We start from the raw sequence: 17,692 nt of genomic DNA, 5'->3' as shown, positions 1-17,692 counted from the left end.
TGACTCCTTTCTTTTTACACAGCAAATAGAGGCACCCAAGCTGTATTTTTTTGACCGCCCACTCCCACCTGCAGAAAAGGTAAAACCGCCCACTCCCGCGAGATTTGCGCTGGGTCCAATCCCAATGCAGCCCTCTAAATGTGAAAGTCAGCTAGACTAATAGCTCAAGACTTTCTTAACAAATGACAAGTGAGTAAATTCTCATCTTCATTTTGGGTGAGCTACTCCTTTAAACAGTGACATCACTAAGAGATAACAGGGTGTGCAGTCATGCAATAATAAAATCATTATATTCTTACCAATGCACTTTGGTGGTTTAGGGTTCCATCCATTTTCTGTGCACACAATTTGAGATTCTCCTTTCATTGTATAGCCATTATCACATTTGTATTTTATAAAGTTGCTCAGCATATAGGGGGGTGGTCTTCCTTCGATTCTATATGCGTGTGGAATTTCAGGCTTTGGACAAACATCTGAAAAAAAAGAAAAGAATAAAAGTTTATGTAATTTATGTAAATTAATTGTATTAATCATTAAACATTTTATTCATCAACAGAAAAAAAAAGAAAAGAAATTTAAAATAACTTCTTTTTTTTTCTCTTTAACCATAACTTACCCAAACATATTGGTGGATCAGGTTTAAAAGTCCCATCCTCAGAACAATGAAGTATTGAACTTCCAATAAGAATAAACCCACTGTTACATTTGTAGGACACAGCCTCTAAATAATCATAACTGTCCAAACGCTCCTCTCCAAGCTGTCCATTTACTATGGCTGGAGGTGCCTTACATTTCACCACTAAAGAGAAAAAATCCAGGTGAATAAACACTTATTTTCAGATGCATCTCAAAGTGAAGATCACATAATTGTTTATACTTATCATGAATTGTTCTGAATAAATGTGTGCTCTTCAAGGTCATATTTCATTAAATCTTAAGAAAAAAAACCTCACTTTCACAGACAGGATCTCTGCCATCCCATCCCTGATCTCTGCACCATCTCTCTTTTATCAGTCCATCTAACATATATCTGAAAAAAAAAAAAGAAAAGATCATCTTCTTACCAAATCAGAGCAAATCTAAATCTAAATACATGGTTAAAACAGCACAAAGAAACTGACTTCAATGGTTTCACTTACCCTGTGTCACAAACTGCTGTAATTTTGTTGCCAAATAAAATCCCTTCTATTTCATATCTCCCATTGTCAAACTTTGGAGGACTTCCACATGATTTTTCTGTAAAGTGTTAAATATATTATTGACTTACTGAAAAATAATCTTCAGTGTTGCCTTACTTTATATGACACAGATTTATTTTAAGCGGAAATGTGTGATGCTGTGAAGCTTCCTGCATCAGTGAAGAAAAACTGCTATAAAGGATTCTTAAGATATTCAAGGACTTGCTGATCTATACTGTACATCCTTCACATAGCTAAATTAGATTTTAAAAAACATTCAAAGGCACTTTAGGGAAATTTACAAATATAGGGTACTCAAAAAAATGTATTTATAGTACATACTTGTGCATTCTAATTCCAGACTTGTCCACTGGTTTCTCTCACAAGTAACATATTTAGATGCTCTTGAGTTTACTGGTTTATACCCAATTTCACACTCAAATGTTACAGTGAATTCTGACACGATGACATTCCTTGATGGAAAAGAAGGCTGTGTACACTGTGCTGTGGAGATAAACAAAACACATGCTTTACAGTAATCTGACGCAATACTATATTCTATCCATCATCCTCACAATTATTAGCACTACTACACCATCTTAGCTTTACTTTGGTAACAAAGGACTAGATTGTGATTACTTTAAACAAAAGTAAATTAGTATGACTTAAGGAAGATGTGCTGTTGAAATTAAATCACAGTGCTTCTTCATATGTTGCTCATACATTTCAATGTATTCTTTTTTTCTTTTTAAATAGAGCCAAAGGTTACAAGATTTGAAAACTTTTGGCCTCTCTCAAATACTGAAACTAAAGCAGATTTTAGACACAACCGTGTTGATAACTGCAACTTAGTTAATCAAGTGCTGAAGTTGACTAATATAGAACAGAAAATATCAAAATATTGAAGAGAAATAAATATGACTGTAAATAATGAACAGAAAAAAAAAAATATTGCAATTATAAGTATGAACTAACTTTTGCAATACGCTATGCTTACACTACCCTAAACGAATGAAAAGATGTGCTGTCCTAATCACCCAAATATTACTCAAAAAAGGGGTTTTGGCTCAGTTAACATAAAAGTTTATGTCACACATCTTTTCATCATATTATTAACTTTTTTTCCTGTTAAAATGGATAACATCTTCAATATTACAGAAATGTATCATGTGTTGGGCTGATGTTTTTAATTTATGGCAAGAAACCTTGAACAAGGCGGAAATTCAAAAACTGTCTCAATCACACTTAATTCACCCTACATCTCTTCAGTGTGTTGTACTTATATTTAATGTGTTTTTGGATTGTTCTGCTGAAGAAACACTGTAAAAAAAATATCTTTCAGAGAAATTTCAGTTGACAAAAACTCTTGATAATTAGTGACCTACAGCTTTTTACAGCGGATGCCTTTGAAAACACGGCTAGCCTCACTTTCATACCTGTCATGGCGCTGCTCTGAATAAGGTCTATAACTAGCAATATGGGGTTTATGCTTTATTCATTTATTTATGGCATGGGGCAGATTGTCAGACACATCTCAGGAACACACAATATTAGGCCTAAATGAATAAAACATGACAGTAATAAATGCATTTGATCACTGTATAGTTATCTAAAATCTGCTATTGTAAAAACAAACATGTTCTGTGATATATGCATATATGAACAGGATATATTTGGAGGCAGCACAGAAACATTTTGTCTTGGATTTTTTCATAAACTGTAGGTTCATGACAAGCTAGTTGATTGAGACGCATGCCTGAAAACAGATCAAAGAAACAATGTGAACAATTAAAAATTAATTATTAATATTGACTATGAATATAGAAATATGTCATGTTTTTTGAAACCGGTATGACTTTTACCTTTGATAATGTACAATAAAACTTTTCAGTACAATAAAAGCAGATGGTGACAAATCGGCCTACTGTAAGCCAATCATAAAAGACCCAGCTGTTTCACAACAGTCAGTTACCATTGACAGATACCTTATAAATAGAGCTTATAGGAGTAAATGGTTCCTTCCTACCCACTGCATTCCCTACTTTGACTACATTTATCAGCTCACATGAATATGTCATAGCAAACAGCTTCAAGATTAGCTCTAAGATAAACAGACCAACAGAAAGGAGTTTATTCAATGTTGAATGTGCGGAAGTCTGGGGAACAATCCAACGGTCTCCATTGACTTTGCATTGCGAGAGGCTGCCTCCTTGTCATTTATGACTTAATAACAAAAGACAGAAAAAAATGCTGCTGTGAGACAAGGTGTACAGCAAACAAGCTAAAAAACCCAGAAATAAATTTGTATAAGCTTCCGAACTGTAAAAGCCAGCCTTTAAGGAGACAAAAGTGGATACAGGCAATAAGACGTGAAGCATCAGCAGGAAGAATAGGTAAATTGTGGGATCCTGACACTCAGTATGTTTACGTGTGCAGTAAACATTTTGTCACTGGTAAGTCAAATATCCAAATGTCAGTTTTATATATTATATTTATGTAAGCTAAGCTGTTGCATTTTTTACAATATCATGTCGCGTTACAGTGGGCGTAGTTCTCAGAGTAGTTCGAGAACTAGTTGCGCCCTGTCTCACTCTCAATTGATCCACTTTTATGTCCTGAAACAACTGTTTTTTGGGGTCGACAGCTTATAAAAATGTATTTCTGGGTTATTTAGCTTGTTTGCTGTACACCTTGTCACATAGCAGCTTTTAGACATTGTTTTGTTATAAGTCATAAATGACAAGGAGGCAGCCTCTCGCAATGCAGTCAATGGAGACCGTTGGATTGTTAAACAATAAAGGCAGTTTACACTGTGCTGTGGAGGTAAACACAAAACATGCATCTGAATCAGTATTCCTGTAACACGGTAACTAGTTAATTGTGCAATAAAGCTAATTAATAGAGCAACTCTGTCATTCAGATCAATGGCAAAAAGTACACTATTTGTCCACTGTAAAAAGTAATACCTAGATCCAACTTATAAAAAGTGAGGCAAGTGGCTGCATGGGATGTTTTATGTTGATTCAACTTGCAGCCTTTTTTAAGTATAATAAAAACTGTAATATTGCTTAATACAAACACAGAATCAAGTTGAGTTAACTAATAGTACTAGTATTGCTTAGTTAGATAAACCTACTTTTCTTGGTACAGGTAACGTATTTATGGTTTGCTACAAGTAGCCTGTACTCATTTTAATTAGGTTTTATGAACTTTATTTTCTTAGTAAAATTAACATAATCATATATGAATAAACATTTTTTAGTCCTGGCTATAACCTCAGAAAATAAATCTAAATGTCCATATTCTAATACAGTGATTAACTTTACATAGACTTTGTCAATAACAATTACAAATTCAATTGAAGAAGAAAAAGATGAGAAGATTGAAGACAATAACATTTATTTAATGTCAACCAGTGTCACCATACTGCTGTCTCACTTTTAACAGTGACTACAAAACAACAAATAAATGTGGCCGCACATACACTATAATATACAACAAACACTTTATAAGTGTATTTTCAACCTGTTCTGAACAGTACAGTGAAATATCCAAACTGCCCAATCTGCAATGTTCGGATAAAGGTAAATGTGAGCAATAACATCACATTGTATCACACTGGAACTGCAATGTCAAAAATTATTGCAGTATTTCTATATTTGGAACAACTATTATTTTTAAGAACTCCCAAATTGTGCACACAACACTGTTGAGTAAATACCTCATGAGGTAATGATCGGCACAGAACAGTCCAAAGTCCACATTAATTAAGGCACTGAACAATGAACACAAAAGGAAAATAACCATGGAAATTATATTACCTGAGCAACTGTCAAATGAGTCTTTTAAGGTCCAAAAAAAAAAAAAAAAAAAAAAAAAATCTGTAAGACTAATTATTTTAAATCAGTTTTCAAATAAATCAAAGTTGGTATTTGGTAAACTCACCAACCAAAGTGATTGATTTTTTCAAATGATGGCAAACAATGCCAGATGCCATTGAGAAATCATCTAAGACAACTTGGTGAGGAGATTTGCATACTTGGATGATGGCTTAGGACGCATGGGGTCCAATCCCACAAAAAGCCTCTGATATATCTCAAAAGTATACACCAGTTTTGAGGGGTACTTGAGGTCGAGAGAATAGGTAAGTCCAAACAAGAGGCAGCATGCTTTCGACAGGTTTGGCACACCTCTGACTATGGGCTGTCCTTCTATGATAATCCCAATCGTGTCGGGATGATGGCACATGTACATTTTCAGTGTGCAACTGCCAAGCTCAGCATGCACCTCTATTTCAGCACGACTCTATTGGTGGAGACAAAAAAGAATCAAGAGTTTGGTCAGACAAACAGGTAATGAGATGAATAAAGCAGACAGGTAGAAGACATAAGACACAAAGTCAAAATTGTACTTTTGTTGCTAAAGGTGGTGGATACTAGACGGATATGGTGACTAGAGCATGTGACCAGAGTGAAGTCTACCATGACAGTGCCATAGAGTGTGGGTACTAAACTATAATTATCTACTGTAGCATGAGTGTTGTTTTTTTTCTGGCTCAAAGGATGCATTACAATAAAACAATGCAATTGTCCTTGCCTGTACCTGATTGGTCATCACATTACTGTTTATTAAGCTACAGAGTTTAAATATCTTTCAAGAGCAAAAGTAATTACCCCATATCATCAAAGCATACAGACAGAAAAATAGACAAGTAGCTTTAAGCCCAATACATACGTGGTGGACCACAGTACTACAAGATCTCACTCTATCACCAGTATATCAGAATGTTGTTTACTCAAAAAAAGTCAAGGGGGACAGTTCACAAAATTGAGATTTACCTGTCCAAGTAGGCTGTGTTCATCAATATGAATCAAGCTTATATTAGTATATTGTCTATTTCTCACCTCAAATGCTTTCTTAAACATGTTTTAGTGGACCTTTTATGTGTAAAGAGACTGCTTAGGAGCAAGGCACACTTTTGGAAAATGGTGACGAGGGTCTGACAATGTAGGGTGTTATGATCATTCTCTGGGTAGTATGAATGTGCTCACCATGTGTCAAAACAACTGGCTCAATAGATTTCAACATATACTGAAGATACACAGACACCACCATCCTTCCCATTAGGAACACAGTGAAATATTTATGACAAAGCACGTGACAGAAAATACATTGTGGATGTAAAATGTTTTACATATTTTTTTCTCTTACCTGGGTTAGTGTCATCATTTGGGACTTGATTCTTTGACCGACGGCTCCTCATTTTGCGTTGAAAAGTGACAACAGCTTTGGAGTTTGCTTGTCCAACTGTGACATAAATGTCGACTCAAGTGATATGCAACTGATTCTCAGGAACTCTTCACAGATCTGTAAAGAGAAGTATACCATCTTACTTACATACCAAAAGTGATATGTTTTTTCTGTGATTTAAACAACATGAGAGTTTAGGATACAAATTAGTTTTCAATCGAATGAAAATCATGGACAGTGTCAAGCAGTAAAGGAACATATTCACTAAATAGTTATTAAGTATGAAAAATGCAAGAATGAAATTTAATCATTAGTCAAGTTTGTTGCCTTATGTGCCCCGTCTTCACAACTATGGGCCATTTACCATAATTGAGCAATGTGAAATGAAAAACTGAATGTGGCACAGCATAAAATAAACAATCTGATGGTGAAGAAAGTTTTGTGAATTATAATTTGAAAAAGATACTGTTGACTTGGTGCATACTGCACTGTATTTTTTAGCCATACCAGTAGATGACAAAGAATTACATTTTAGCTAGTCAACTTTGTTGAGTTTACCTTACCTGTGATGGTTCAAAGAGGGCAGGCCATCTCTCTAGAAGATCTGCAACACTAGGGGCATGTCCTACAATGTCCTGTCTTCTCAATCTGAAGGTTCTTGACATCATCTCATTTATAACTCTGCCGTTATTCTTTTTCTTTGTCTCAGAAATCAACTCCAGTCTGTCACTCTCAAGGGAATCTTCTGTTTTCCCGGCTGGATGAGGGGGCAGGTAGTAAACCTCGGCTTTCCGTGTTTTTTTTATTTTCTTTGCTGGTTGCTTTTCTTCAGAAGATTTGCGCTTTAGAGAGTTCACTAAGACTTCTGGAATCCCATGCATTCAAAGTTTGCTTCGGGAGCTTGATACTTTATATTTCAGGCTCTGCTGCCATCCATAGAGACCATTGACATGGGTCAATCATCAAACATGGGTTCTTTTTTATGAGAGCCTCTGCGACTGCACATCGTTGTGCATCACTTGGGTAGGGAGTGTAAGAAAAGATGAGCTCCGCTAAACACTCCAGAATGTTGGACTTAACACCAGGGTAAGTCTTCTCTTTGCACAAAAGGGAACCATCTCAGTTCAGTGTTATATGAAAACTTTGGAATTGGAAACTCAGTTGGCCATGGCTTGTGCATTCCAGGGCTACTGGTACTGAGTATTATAGTGTCATCAGATTCCGCAGAGATGGAGCCACTTGATGTTGATAGTTGAGACACAGAGTCATTTTCTGACACTGGTCTGGAGACAGAGCAATCTTCTGTTGGGAGCTCAGAAATGTCCACATTTGTCAACAAAATGACAGGTGGAACATCTTCAGTGTGTCCCTATCCTTCAGGTCATCAATTGAACTTAAAGTAACAAAGTCATCAAAATCCTGGTCTTTGCGCTAAAGGCTTATGTCCATTGAGATCCCAAATGTTTGTTTTATTGTAGCTTCCAACTCTTTAACTGTATGTGGCTTTCCAAGAAGACAAAGTTTCTTTATGTCATGGTCCAGGATGACAATTTTTTTTACAGCTGCCTCCATTTTGATGATATAGCCTTAAAAAGATGACAAAACAACATATTATTTTTAAATTCAATCTGGCATTGTTTAGCAAGCATTCTTTGTGTTGTATGTGCTGGTATATCAAAGAAACTTAAAGAGAACTGTAAAAAAATGCATATATCAGTACCACTTGAATTCATACCATATATGAAACGTGTATCTATTCCAGACAAATATGGCGCTTCAGCATCACCAAACGCCTTCCTGCAACCTTGTAGTCTTACATCAGTAAAATCCTTCTGTTCCACAAAAACTACAAGCGCTTTGCTCTCCAGCTCAAACGCTCGAAAGTGCTCATCATACCAGGAAGTTAATACTTTAGCAATGAAATGGACCTTGTCTCTCAGAATTAATGTAAACTTTGCAGTTACAATAGTGAAGGCAAACCATTTGTTTACAAATGTTAAGGATAAGAATGATACAAGGATGAAACCGCTCAGGTTCATGCCAAGACTATTAACCCACATAAATAATTTAAAGCAATATTGCTATGTGTGAAAATGAATCATAAGTAGAAGTTTATAATAGTTTGTGTCTGCCTGCTCGGTGTGGATGTATTGTTATGTCCAGAGGTGGAAAGTAACGAATTACATTTACTTGCGTTTTTTTTGTGTGTACGTTTTTAAAATCTGTAATTTTACTTAAGTATGTTTTGTTTTAAGTATTGTAATTCACTTACATTATTCCAATTGTTTTCAACAAGATCAAATTTGAAAGAAATCTGTAATTTTATTCAGTGTAATGGTGCATTACATTTTGTTAACCTGTCCATTATAGCATCCCCTATGTGCAGGCATCAGTGTTGTGGTTGTCTGCTGAAGCCACATTTAATTGACTTTTTCTCCAAATTTTTTTTTATGATATACCTTTTAAAGCCTGGTAATCTTTTGTTATACAGTATATTTAACTAGATGTTGAGTAAATGTTAGTGGCAACTGACAGCTTACCAAACTGCCTCAGTGAAAGACTGACTATAATAAGAAACTGCTCTATTTGGTGATTTTTACTGTTTGTTGTGGGGAGGAGGAGACAGGAAGGTGATATATCTGCCTGTTATTGGTGGTTGGTAACGTTACATAAAAACGTCTTCAGAAATGTAATTGTATGGAGCCCACACTATTGTTTGCAATTTTGCCTATTTACTTACCTGGGAATAGTTATAGCTGTTATTGTATCTATTATGACGTTTTTCTTACCTGTATGTGAAGCTTGAAGACCCCAGGTAGAAAAAGTGCTTAAGTATCTAAAGACAAGGAAAATGCATGTTAGAATAAGGTTAAAAATCAGTGGTAAATGTAACTTATTTAAGTAATGGGTTAGAAACAGTTTTAGGGTTTTTTCAACAAAAAATCTGTCATTAATTGACTATGCAGCATTAAAAAAACGTGGATCAAATCTCTAAAATCAGACAGACTACTAAGCATACATCTCTACAGTCTAATATGTGCATCTGTTTGCAACACGGTCTTAACCGTTGTGATCTGCCGATCGACCACACTTTAGTTTGCCATGTGTGCAGGATAGCTAGCTATACAGTACAATTTGCAAACCTAACCTCAGCACCCTAGTGGAGTAAGCGATTTCGTGTCACTTTACATTATTCAGCTAAATTTGCTCAACCTACCGTGTTAATCAGTCCCTGAAATCCAGATCCGCAGCAGCGAACAAAACGTTGAAGTGCCGAGGAAGATACTGCATCTGCCTGGGAAAGTCCCCGCCAGTGAAAAAGGGATAATGCCAACTTATAAAATTTAAAATATTTACGATTGATGAACACACCTGCCACATCGACAGCTGCTCAAATAAATTGTGCATTGTCAACTCACTTTTATGACATTTATTGTACACAACAACCACATACAAATAACTAGCCAAATAAATTGCACTGGTTTTATTTAAAATATATTGTTATATAAAAACTGATATATTTTAAGTAAAGAGGAAGTATTTTGATTTGTTTTATTATAAAACATAAAATGAACTAGATTACAACTATTTAAAGTATATAAAACGTACTCGGTTACTAACGTAACCTCGGTTCTCTCTAGAAGAGGGAACGAGTACTGCGTTTTTGTAAAAACGCTACGGGAAAAACTCTTTTTTCACGAAATACTGAAGCAAAAAATTATCCTTAATTTTCATACATGTAAAGCGCGTTGCGGCAGTGCTTAGCTATGGCGAGACGGCTTGCTCGCTCATTGGCTGCTCTGCAGCAACTGCATAAGCCTATCGAGCGAGGCCTGAGGTGACGTCAGGCCAATGAGGACGCTTCGCGCCCTCCTAGCCATTTCCCGCCGAGACGGGTGTGGCTAACCTCTATATAAGGAGCTCGAGAAGGCTGATTCACTTGATTTTCATCGCCGAAGCGAACCAGAGTGAACCGTACGCACGGCAGAGAACGCAGTACTCGTTCCCTCTTCTAGAGAGAACCGAGGTTACGTTAGTAACCGAGTACGTTCTCTTACGAGAGTCCTCTCGTACTGCGTTTTTGTAAAAACGCTACAGGAACCCCTTGTAAAACGCCGTGCGTGCTGGGATAAAGACACCGATCACTGGAAGCTAACCAGGTGTACAGTGCGTAACCACCAGATAGACTCACAAAGAGTCTGGGATTAAGGGAGGGGAACCTTAATTCCCTATATTGTAGCGTCCGCAGACGTAAAACATGACCTCACACAGAGAGTCTAGAGACAAGAGGGGATTCCCTCTGTCCTTATATGGTTGCGTCAGCAGACGCGAATATGACATCACATAGACAGGGTGGGGGAACCTGAACTAAATGTGGGAAATGTGGGTCTTACACAGTTCTGCCCATAAGACAGTCGGCAGCGCGTTGCGCATGCGATTTCAGTGTTCTAGTTAGACAGCTGAATCGGCTACACCGATAGTAGCTTAGCCTGCAAGGCGGGAACCTCTAGGTTGTAAAACCTAATAAATGTAGACGGCGAGGCCCAGCCCTCCGCCGTACATATATCCTGTAAGGAAATCCCGCTGGACCAAGCCCACGAGGAGGCAACGCCCCTCGTGGAGTGCGCTCTAACTCCCAACGGGCACTGGAGGCCCTTGACAGTATAAGCCAGCGCTATGGCGTCAACTATCCATCTGGATAAGCTCTGTTTCGAAACAGCCATTCCCTTGGAACGTCCACTGAACGAGACAAAGAGCTGCTCAGTCTGTCTGAAGACAGCAGAGCGGGACACGTAAGCTCTTAAAGCCCTAATGGGGCAAAGAAAACTTGAGTCCCCTTCCTCACTTGATCCCGGCAGGGCAGACAGGGAGTTAACCTGAGCCCGAAACGGTGTGTTGAGGGACTTTGGCACATAGCCATGCTTAGGTTTGAGTATGACTTTAGAGTCGTTAGGTCCAAACTCTAAGCACGCTGGGCTCACAGAGAGCGCGTGCAGGTCGCCTATGCGCTTCACCGAAGCGAGAGCCATCAAGAACACTGTTTTGAAAGACAAATGTTTGAGGCTAATAGATTGGATAGGCTCGAAAGGGGCACCTTTCATGGCCGCCAAAACCGTAGAAAGGTCCCACATCGGGACTGAAGGAGGTCTGGGAGGATTTAGCCTCCTAGCTCCCCTGAGGAAGCGGATGACTAAATCGTTCCTTCCTAGAGACTGACCCAGCGTTGTTCCAGAGAATGCTGTAATAGCCGCCACATAAACTTTGAGTGTGGAAGGGGATCTGCCCTTATCCAACAGCTCCTGTAGGAAGGAGAGAACCTCCGTCACCTCACAATCGAGAGGTGATAGGCTCCGAGCTGTACACCAGCCGGAGAAAACCGACCACTTTGAGGCATAAAGCCGCCGAGTCGACGGCGCTCTGGCCTGAGTGATGGTATTTATCACTCCCTCTGCGAGGTCAACGGATAACCGTTGAGCGCCCACACGTGAAGGGACCACAGCTCCGGGTGTGGGTGCCAAATCGAGCCCCCGGCCTGCGAGAGGAGATCTCTCCTCAATGGCACTGGCCATGGAGCGATGTCTGCTAGCTGCATCAGGACTGGGAACCATGCTTGGTTCTTCCAGAACGGTGCTACAAGCAGCACTGAGCATTTTGTTTCCTTGACCCGCTCTAACACCTGTGGCAGGAGGGAGACGGGGGGAAAGGCATAAAGCGGGCAGCGCGGCCACATCTGGGACAGCGCGCTGTCGCTCTTGGAAAAGAACACGGGGCAATGAGCGTTTTCGCGGGACGCGAATAGGTCCACCTCCGCTCTGCCGAATCTCTCCCACAACAGCCGGACTGTTTGCGGGTGTAGAGACCATTCGCCCAGGGGAATGTTGTTCCTGGACAGTCTGTCTGGGCCCACATTCTGGAGCCCAGGCACATGCACTGCTCTCAGCGAGCGCAAATTGTGCTGAGCCCATATTAGGAGGCGTTTCGCCAGCCTGTACAGGGATGTGGATCTCAGACCGCCCTGGCGATTTATATAGGACACCACGGCCGTGTTGTCCGAACGGACTACGACGTGTTGGTCCTTGATTTGGGGACAAAAACGCGTCAGCGCATTGTGCACTGCCAGCATTTCCAGGCAGTTGATGTGTTGGAGCTTTTCTCGTTTCGACCACAGGCCGAAGAACGGTCTGCCCTCGAGCAGCGCTCCCCATCCCGAGGTGGATGCGTCTGTCGACACCATCCTCACTCCCGAGGAAGTCCCCAGGCTTACACCTGATCGGTACCAGTCGCCCGCCAACCAAGGTATCAGGGCTGTCACACAGCTCTGATTGACCTTGAGACGTAACCGGCCGGACACCCACGCTCCGCGCGGTACTCGCGCTTTCAACCAGAACTGCAGAGGGCGCATGCGGAGCAAGCCCAGCTGAAGAACCGGTGATGCTGAGGCCATGAGACCTAGCATCCTTTGAAACGTCCTGAGCGGGGTAGTCGCGCCGCAGCGGAAAGATCTCGCCGCGCGCTGAATGTGCAGCACGCGCTGTCATAGACTGTGAGTCCAGAATGGTACCCAGAAACGAAATCGTTTGACTGGGGTTCAGTGAACTCTTCGTCCAATTGACCGTGATACCAAGATTCTCGAGGTGATCGAGTAAAATGGTTCTGTGCTCCACGAGCTGTGATCGTGATTGAGCTAGGATCAGCCAGTCGTCCAAATAGTTCAGCACTCGCATGCCTCTGAGTCTGAGAGGAGCGAGCGCTGCGTCCATGCATTTCGTAAATGTACGAGGTGCCAGGGACAAGCCGAACGGCAGGACTGTATACTGGTATGTCTGACCCTCGAAGGCGAATCTCAAGTATCGCCTGTGATGTGACGCTATCTGTATTTGAAAATACGCGTCCTTCAGATCTATTGACATGAACCAGTCTCCTCGGCGAACATGCGCGAGGATTTTCCTGGTCGTGAGCATTTTGAAACTGCGTTTCACTAATGCTTTGTTCAGCCGTCTTAGATCCAGTATGGGTCTGATACCACCGTCCTTTTTGGGGACTAGAAAGCATCTGCTGTATAGCCCCCCTTCGCTTTGAGCTAGGGGTACATGCTCTATCGCCCCTTTGCTTATCAGTTTTGATATTTCGGCGCGAAGTAGGTGTGCTACTTCTAAATTCACCGTAGTTTCGACGCGCGCAGTGAAGCAGGGGTGGGCGTCGACAAAACTGTAGCGAGAAGCCTCTCTTTATAATGCCTAGCACCCAGTCCGAAACCCCTGGAAGCGCTGCCCATGCTTCTGCATGGCTGGCTAAGGGCTGGATGCGAAGCGCGCTCTGTTCGCCGTGCGACAGAGGTGCTTCGGGGTGCGATAACATAGGCGTTATGCCTGTGGCATTCGAGGCGGGGGGCGCGCTTATTACAGCGGGCAGAGCGCTCGTCCTCGACCTTACTACAGTGCTTAACTGAGTGAGGGAGGACTGAGCGAGTCTCGCGGGACTCATGTCTGCGAGTAAATGTGGGCGGGAAGCGGGCACATTCACTGCTTTGGACGCGCTGCCTGCCTGAGCAGAGCGAGCGCGCACAGGTCTCGTTTTTACAGAGAGCCTGTGGTCTGTGAGACATTGAGGCACTGGGAAGTGGGCACTTTCACTATATTGGAAGCGCAATCGACCTGAGTCGATTTTATGTGCGCGAGCCCTAAGTGTAGGGCTGTGCTTGTGTGTAGGGATGGGCACTGAGGAGTGGGCATCGACACTACATTTATAGCACCATCGGCCGTGGCCGGGACACCAGAAAATACACTCTTTTCGGGATATATCTGGGTAGCCGTGAAAACGGCTTTTGTGTGCAGGCAAGCGGGCAACTGTGCGGGCTTGCGTCTTGCAGAAAACGCTGGAACAGTCGCAAGTCTTGGGACTGAAACAGCGGCGCGCTTGGGTGAGAGACCGGCCGCAACGGGACTCACACACCTGCGCTTTCCTAGGAGTGCTAGGACTTCTTCGGGGCTTCCGGCTTTACCACAATCCTCGGCCGCGGCCCGCGCTGAGCGGGGCGTCGGCTGGTAGAGCGAGAGCGGGACCTAGAGCTGTGCTGCTGTCGCTGCTGTGAAGATGTGGCAGAAGGCGGGGGCTGAGGCTGAGAACTCCGCGGAGTCTGTTTTTCACGACTCGCTGCAGAACCGGAGCACTTCGGGAGGAAGTGCTTGAAGGCTTGATACGCTTTCTGGGCTTCGGTAAATCTCTCCACGAACTCGGAGAGAGAAGAACCGAAAAGGCCAGCGGAAGACAGCGGGGCGTCGAGAAACGCGGTGCGCTCAGAATCAGCCATCTCCGTGAGCGTAAGCCATAGATGTCTCTCAGCAACAGTGGCGGAAGCCATACATCTTCCCATGGCTTGTGCAGCAGACTTGGTAGCGCGGAGTGTTAGATCCGAAGCGCTCCTCAAATCCGCGATGCAGATAGCTTCAGGTCCCATCTCATCCAACTTACGGAGGAGATCACCCTGGAATATCTGCAGCGTAGCCATGGTGTGTAGCGCTGACGCAGCCTGCCCAGCGGCGGAGAAAATTCGCGCGAGCAGCGTCGACGTCATGCGGCAGGCTTTAGAAGGCAACACCGGTTTAGTCCGCCGTCCAGCAGAGGGCGGGCAAAGGTGGGTCGCTATCGCCTGTTCCACCGGCGGAAGTGAAAGGTAGCCTCGGTCTTTTGCATTATCCAAGGAGGAAAATGCTGGCGACACAGACGAGCGCGTTCGCGCAGAGTAGGGCGCATTCCAAGCCTTCGCAACTTCTTCATGAAGCTCAGGAAGAAAAGGGGCGGGCTTAGATTCCGGAGAAGTGCGCTCACCAGGGAGGAAGCTACCATCCAGCCGGGTACGAGAGGGGAGTTCCGGTGCAGACCACTCGAGGCCGAGGCTCGCCGCGGCCAGCGCGAGTACTCGCATGAGCTCCTTCTCGATGTTGGCTCTCGAAGTGGGCTTGCGGGCAGGAGGCGCGAGATCCTCAGAGCTCGCCCAGTCCTCGCTGCCTGAAGCTAGCAGAGAGCAGGAATCCTTCTCCCCCGACGCGGCCTCGGAAACGACTTCCTCTGATGAAGCGGCGGCAGACTGCGGGCGCTGAGCATCAGGAAGTGACACAGGAGAAGCCGGTGAAGCAGGCGGGCGAACCGGCGAGCTTGGTCGGGCTGGAGCGGGTTCCGGGACCCGCTGCGAGTGGTGCTTCTTACGGCGCGGCAGCGCGGCGGGGAATGCAGACTCTGAGAAGGATGCCAGGCGAGTCCGCAGAGTCACCATCGGCAAAAGCTCGCAGTGAGGGCAGCCGACGTCAGCGAGCGCGAGCGCTGCATGGTCCTCACCCAAACAGGAGACACAGATGACATGGCGGTCTCCCTGGGAGAGTGGGGCTCGGCACGAGCCACATGAAGGCATCTTTAAAAAGACGCAGCTCTTTTAGGGGGTGAGTGTCGCGGGGCGAACACACACACACACACAAGAACAGTAATAAGGAAAGGATATGGCGTCGGAAAGCGCAGCAGGTACGGCTGTAGAAGGCGGCGTTGCCAGCGGCTTCGAGTGGCTCGTCCCGCTGAAGTGCTTGCCTCAAACGACGCTTGCTTCCTCGTGATCCAGCGATGTGAGAGCTTCGCTGAAGAGATGAAAATCAAGTGAATCAGCCTTCTCGAGCTCCTTATATAGAGGTTAGCCACACCCGTCTCGGCGGGAAATGGCTAGGAGGGCGCGAAGCGTCCTCATTGGCCTGACGTCACATCAGGCCTCGCTCGATAGGCTTATGCAGTTGCTGCAGAGCAGCCAATGAGCGAGCAAGCCGTCTCGCCATAGCTAAGCACTGCCGCAACGCGCTTTACATGTATGAAAATTAAGGATAATTTTTTGCTTCAGTATTTCGTGAAAAAAGAGTTTTTCCCGTAGCGTTTTTACAAAAACGCAGTACGAGAGGACTCTCGTAAGAGAACCTACTTTGTGGGTGTAGCACTTTTTATAGGCCTTTACATGCTACTGTTTTTCTTAGTCTTTGTCCGGTGTTAAATGTGTACCTGACATTTCGTGGAAGCTTTTGCTGTGTGGCAAGTTATGTTGTCATTATAAAGTGATGTGTTTGGGATCCTTGTTTACAGGAATACCAGGTTAAATAGGCAGAAAAGAATAAAAGTTTATGTAATTTATGTAAATGAATTGTATTAATCATTAAACATTTTATTCATCTACAGAAAAAAAGAAAATAAATTTTAAATAATTTTTTTTTTCATCTCTTTAACCATAACTTACCCAAACATTTTGGTGGATCAGGTTTAAAAGTCCCATCCTCAGAACAATGAAGTGTTGAACTTCCAATAAGACTAAACCCACTGTTACATTTGTAGGACACGACCTGTAAATAATCATAACTGTCCAAAGGCTCCTCTCCAAGCTGTCCATTTACTATGGCTGGAGGTGCCCTACATTTCACCACTAAAGAGAGAGAAAAAAAAAAAGTTGGCTCTTCAATGTCATATTTCAGTCAAATTTAAGAAACGACAACCTTCACCTTTACAGAAAAGAACTCTGCCATCTTGTCAGTATATGTAAGAAATGTGTCAATATGTATACTTAAGTACTTATCGTCATGTATGATTTTAGGTCAGTCAGATTCGAGGATCGGAACTAACTGTTATACATATTAAAAACAACCTAACGAGCTTATTGTCAGGTTTATGTTCTGTTATGTGGACCCATATTTTGTCATTCTCTTCTGTTTACTTCACTTCCTGTTTCAACGTTGTTTAGTTTCGGTAACTGAAAATGTCCTCGTTTTTGTGCATGCTGACCACATCGTAACACTTATTAATATAGCTTATTAAGATACAACAATTTGTATGGTCCTGTCAAGCAGACAAAAACATGAACATGATGAATAGGACATTCAATTCAATTCAATTCAAATTTATTTGTATAGCGCTTTTCACAATACATATTGTTTCAAAGCAGCTTTACAGAAAGTGCATTTCAGAAATGTACATAGAGAAATACAGTTAGTTAATCATGTATTGATTTAGGGCATAAACATCGCCCGCGTCGAGTCGTCTCAACTGTAGTATAAAATGTAAGTATTATGTGAATGCCTGGCTGAAGAGATGCGTCTTTAATCTAGTTTTAAACTGGGACAGCGAGTCTGAGCCTCGAACAATATCAGGAAGGCCATTCCACAGTTTAGGAGCTAAATGTGAAAAAGCTCTCCCTCCTGTAGTGGACTTAGATATCCTAGGAATGACCAGAAGCCTCGAAT

The 17,692-nt window shown here is 42.6% G+C and overlaps 1 protein-coding gene across 21 annotated transcripts in view; it reads right to left on the bottom strand.

The window, feature by feature from the left end:
• Positions 1–17,692, bottom strand: part of LOC311302032 (complement receptor type 1-like) — a 113,572-nt gene that overhangs the window by 83,701 nt on the left and 12,179 nt on the right. For 18 of the 21 annotated variants that reach the window (XM_084427553.1, XM_084427554.1, XM_084427558.1 and 15 more), the window contains exons 9-14: positions 16,696–16,878; positions 1,521–1,682; positions 1,140–1,236; positions 954–1,030; positions 617–799; positions 300–473 (exon numbers count right to left, since the gene is read on the bottom strand). In XM_084427553.1, coding sequence (XP_084283679.1) covers positions 300–473; positions 617–799; positions 954–1,030; positions 1,140–1,236; positions 1,521–1,682; positions 16,696–16,878 — 876 coding nt within the window. The remainder of the gene's footprint in view (positions 1–299; positions 474–616; positions 800–953; positions 1,031–1,139; positions 1,237–1,520; positions 1,683–16,695; positions 16,879–17,692) is intronic. The other 3 variants (XM_084427561.1, XM_084427549.1, XM_084427550.1) reach the window with 3 other exon arrangements.

The sequence above is a fragment of the Rutilus rutilus genome (assembly GCF_951802725.1).
Source record: "Rutilus rutilus genome assembly, chromosome: 13".
Lineage (NCBI taxonomy): Eukaryota > Metazoa > Chordata > Actinopteri > Cypriniformes > Leuciscidae > Rutilus > Rutilus rutilus.
Note: the sequence above shows the minus strand (reverse complement) of the source record. Positions and strands in the feature narration are given on the sequence as shown.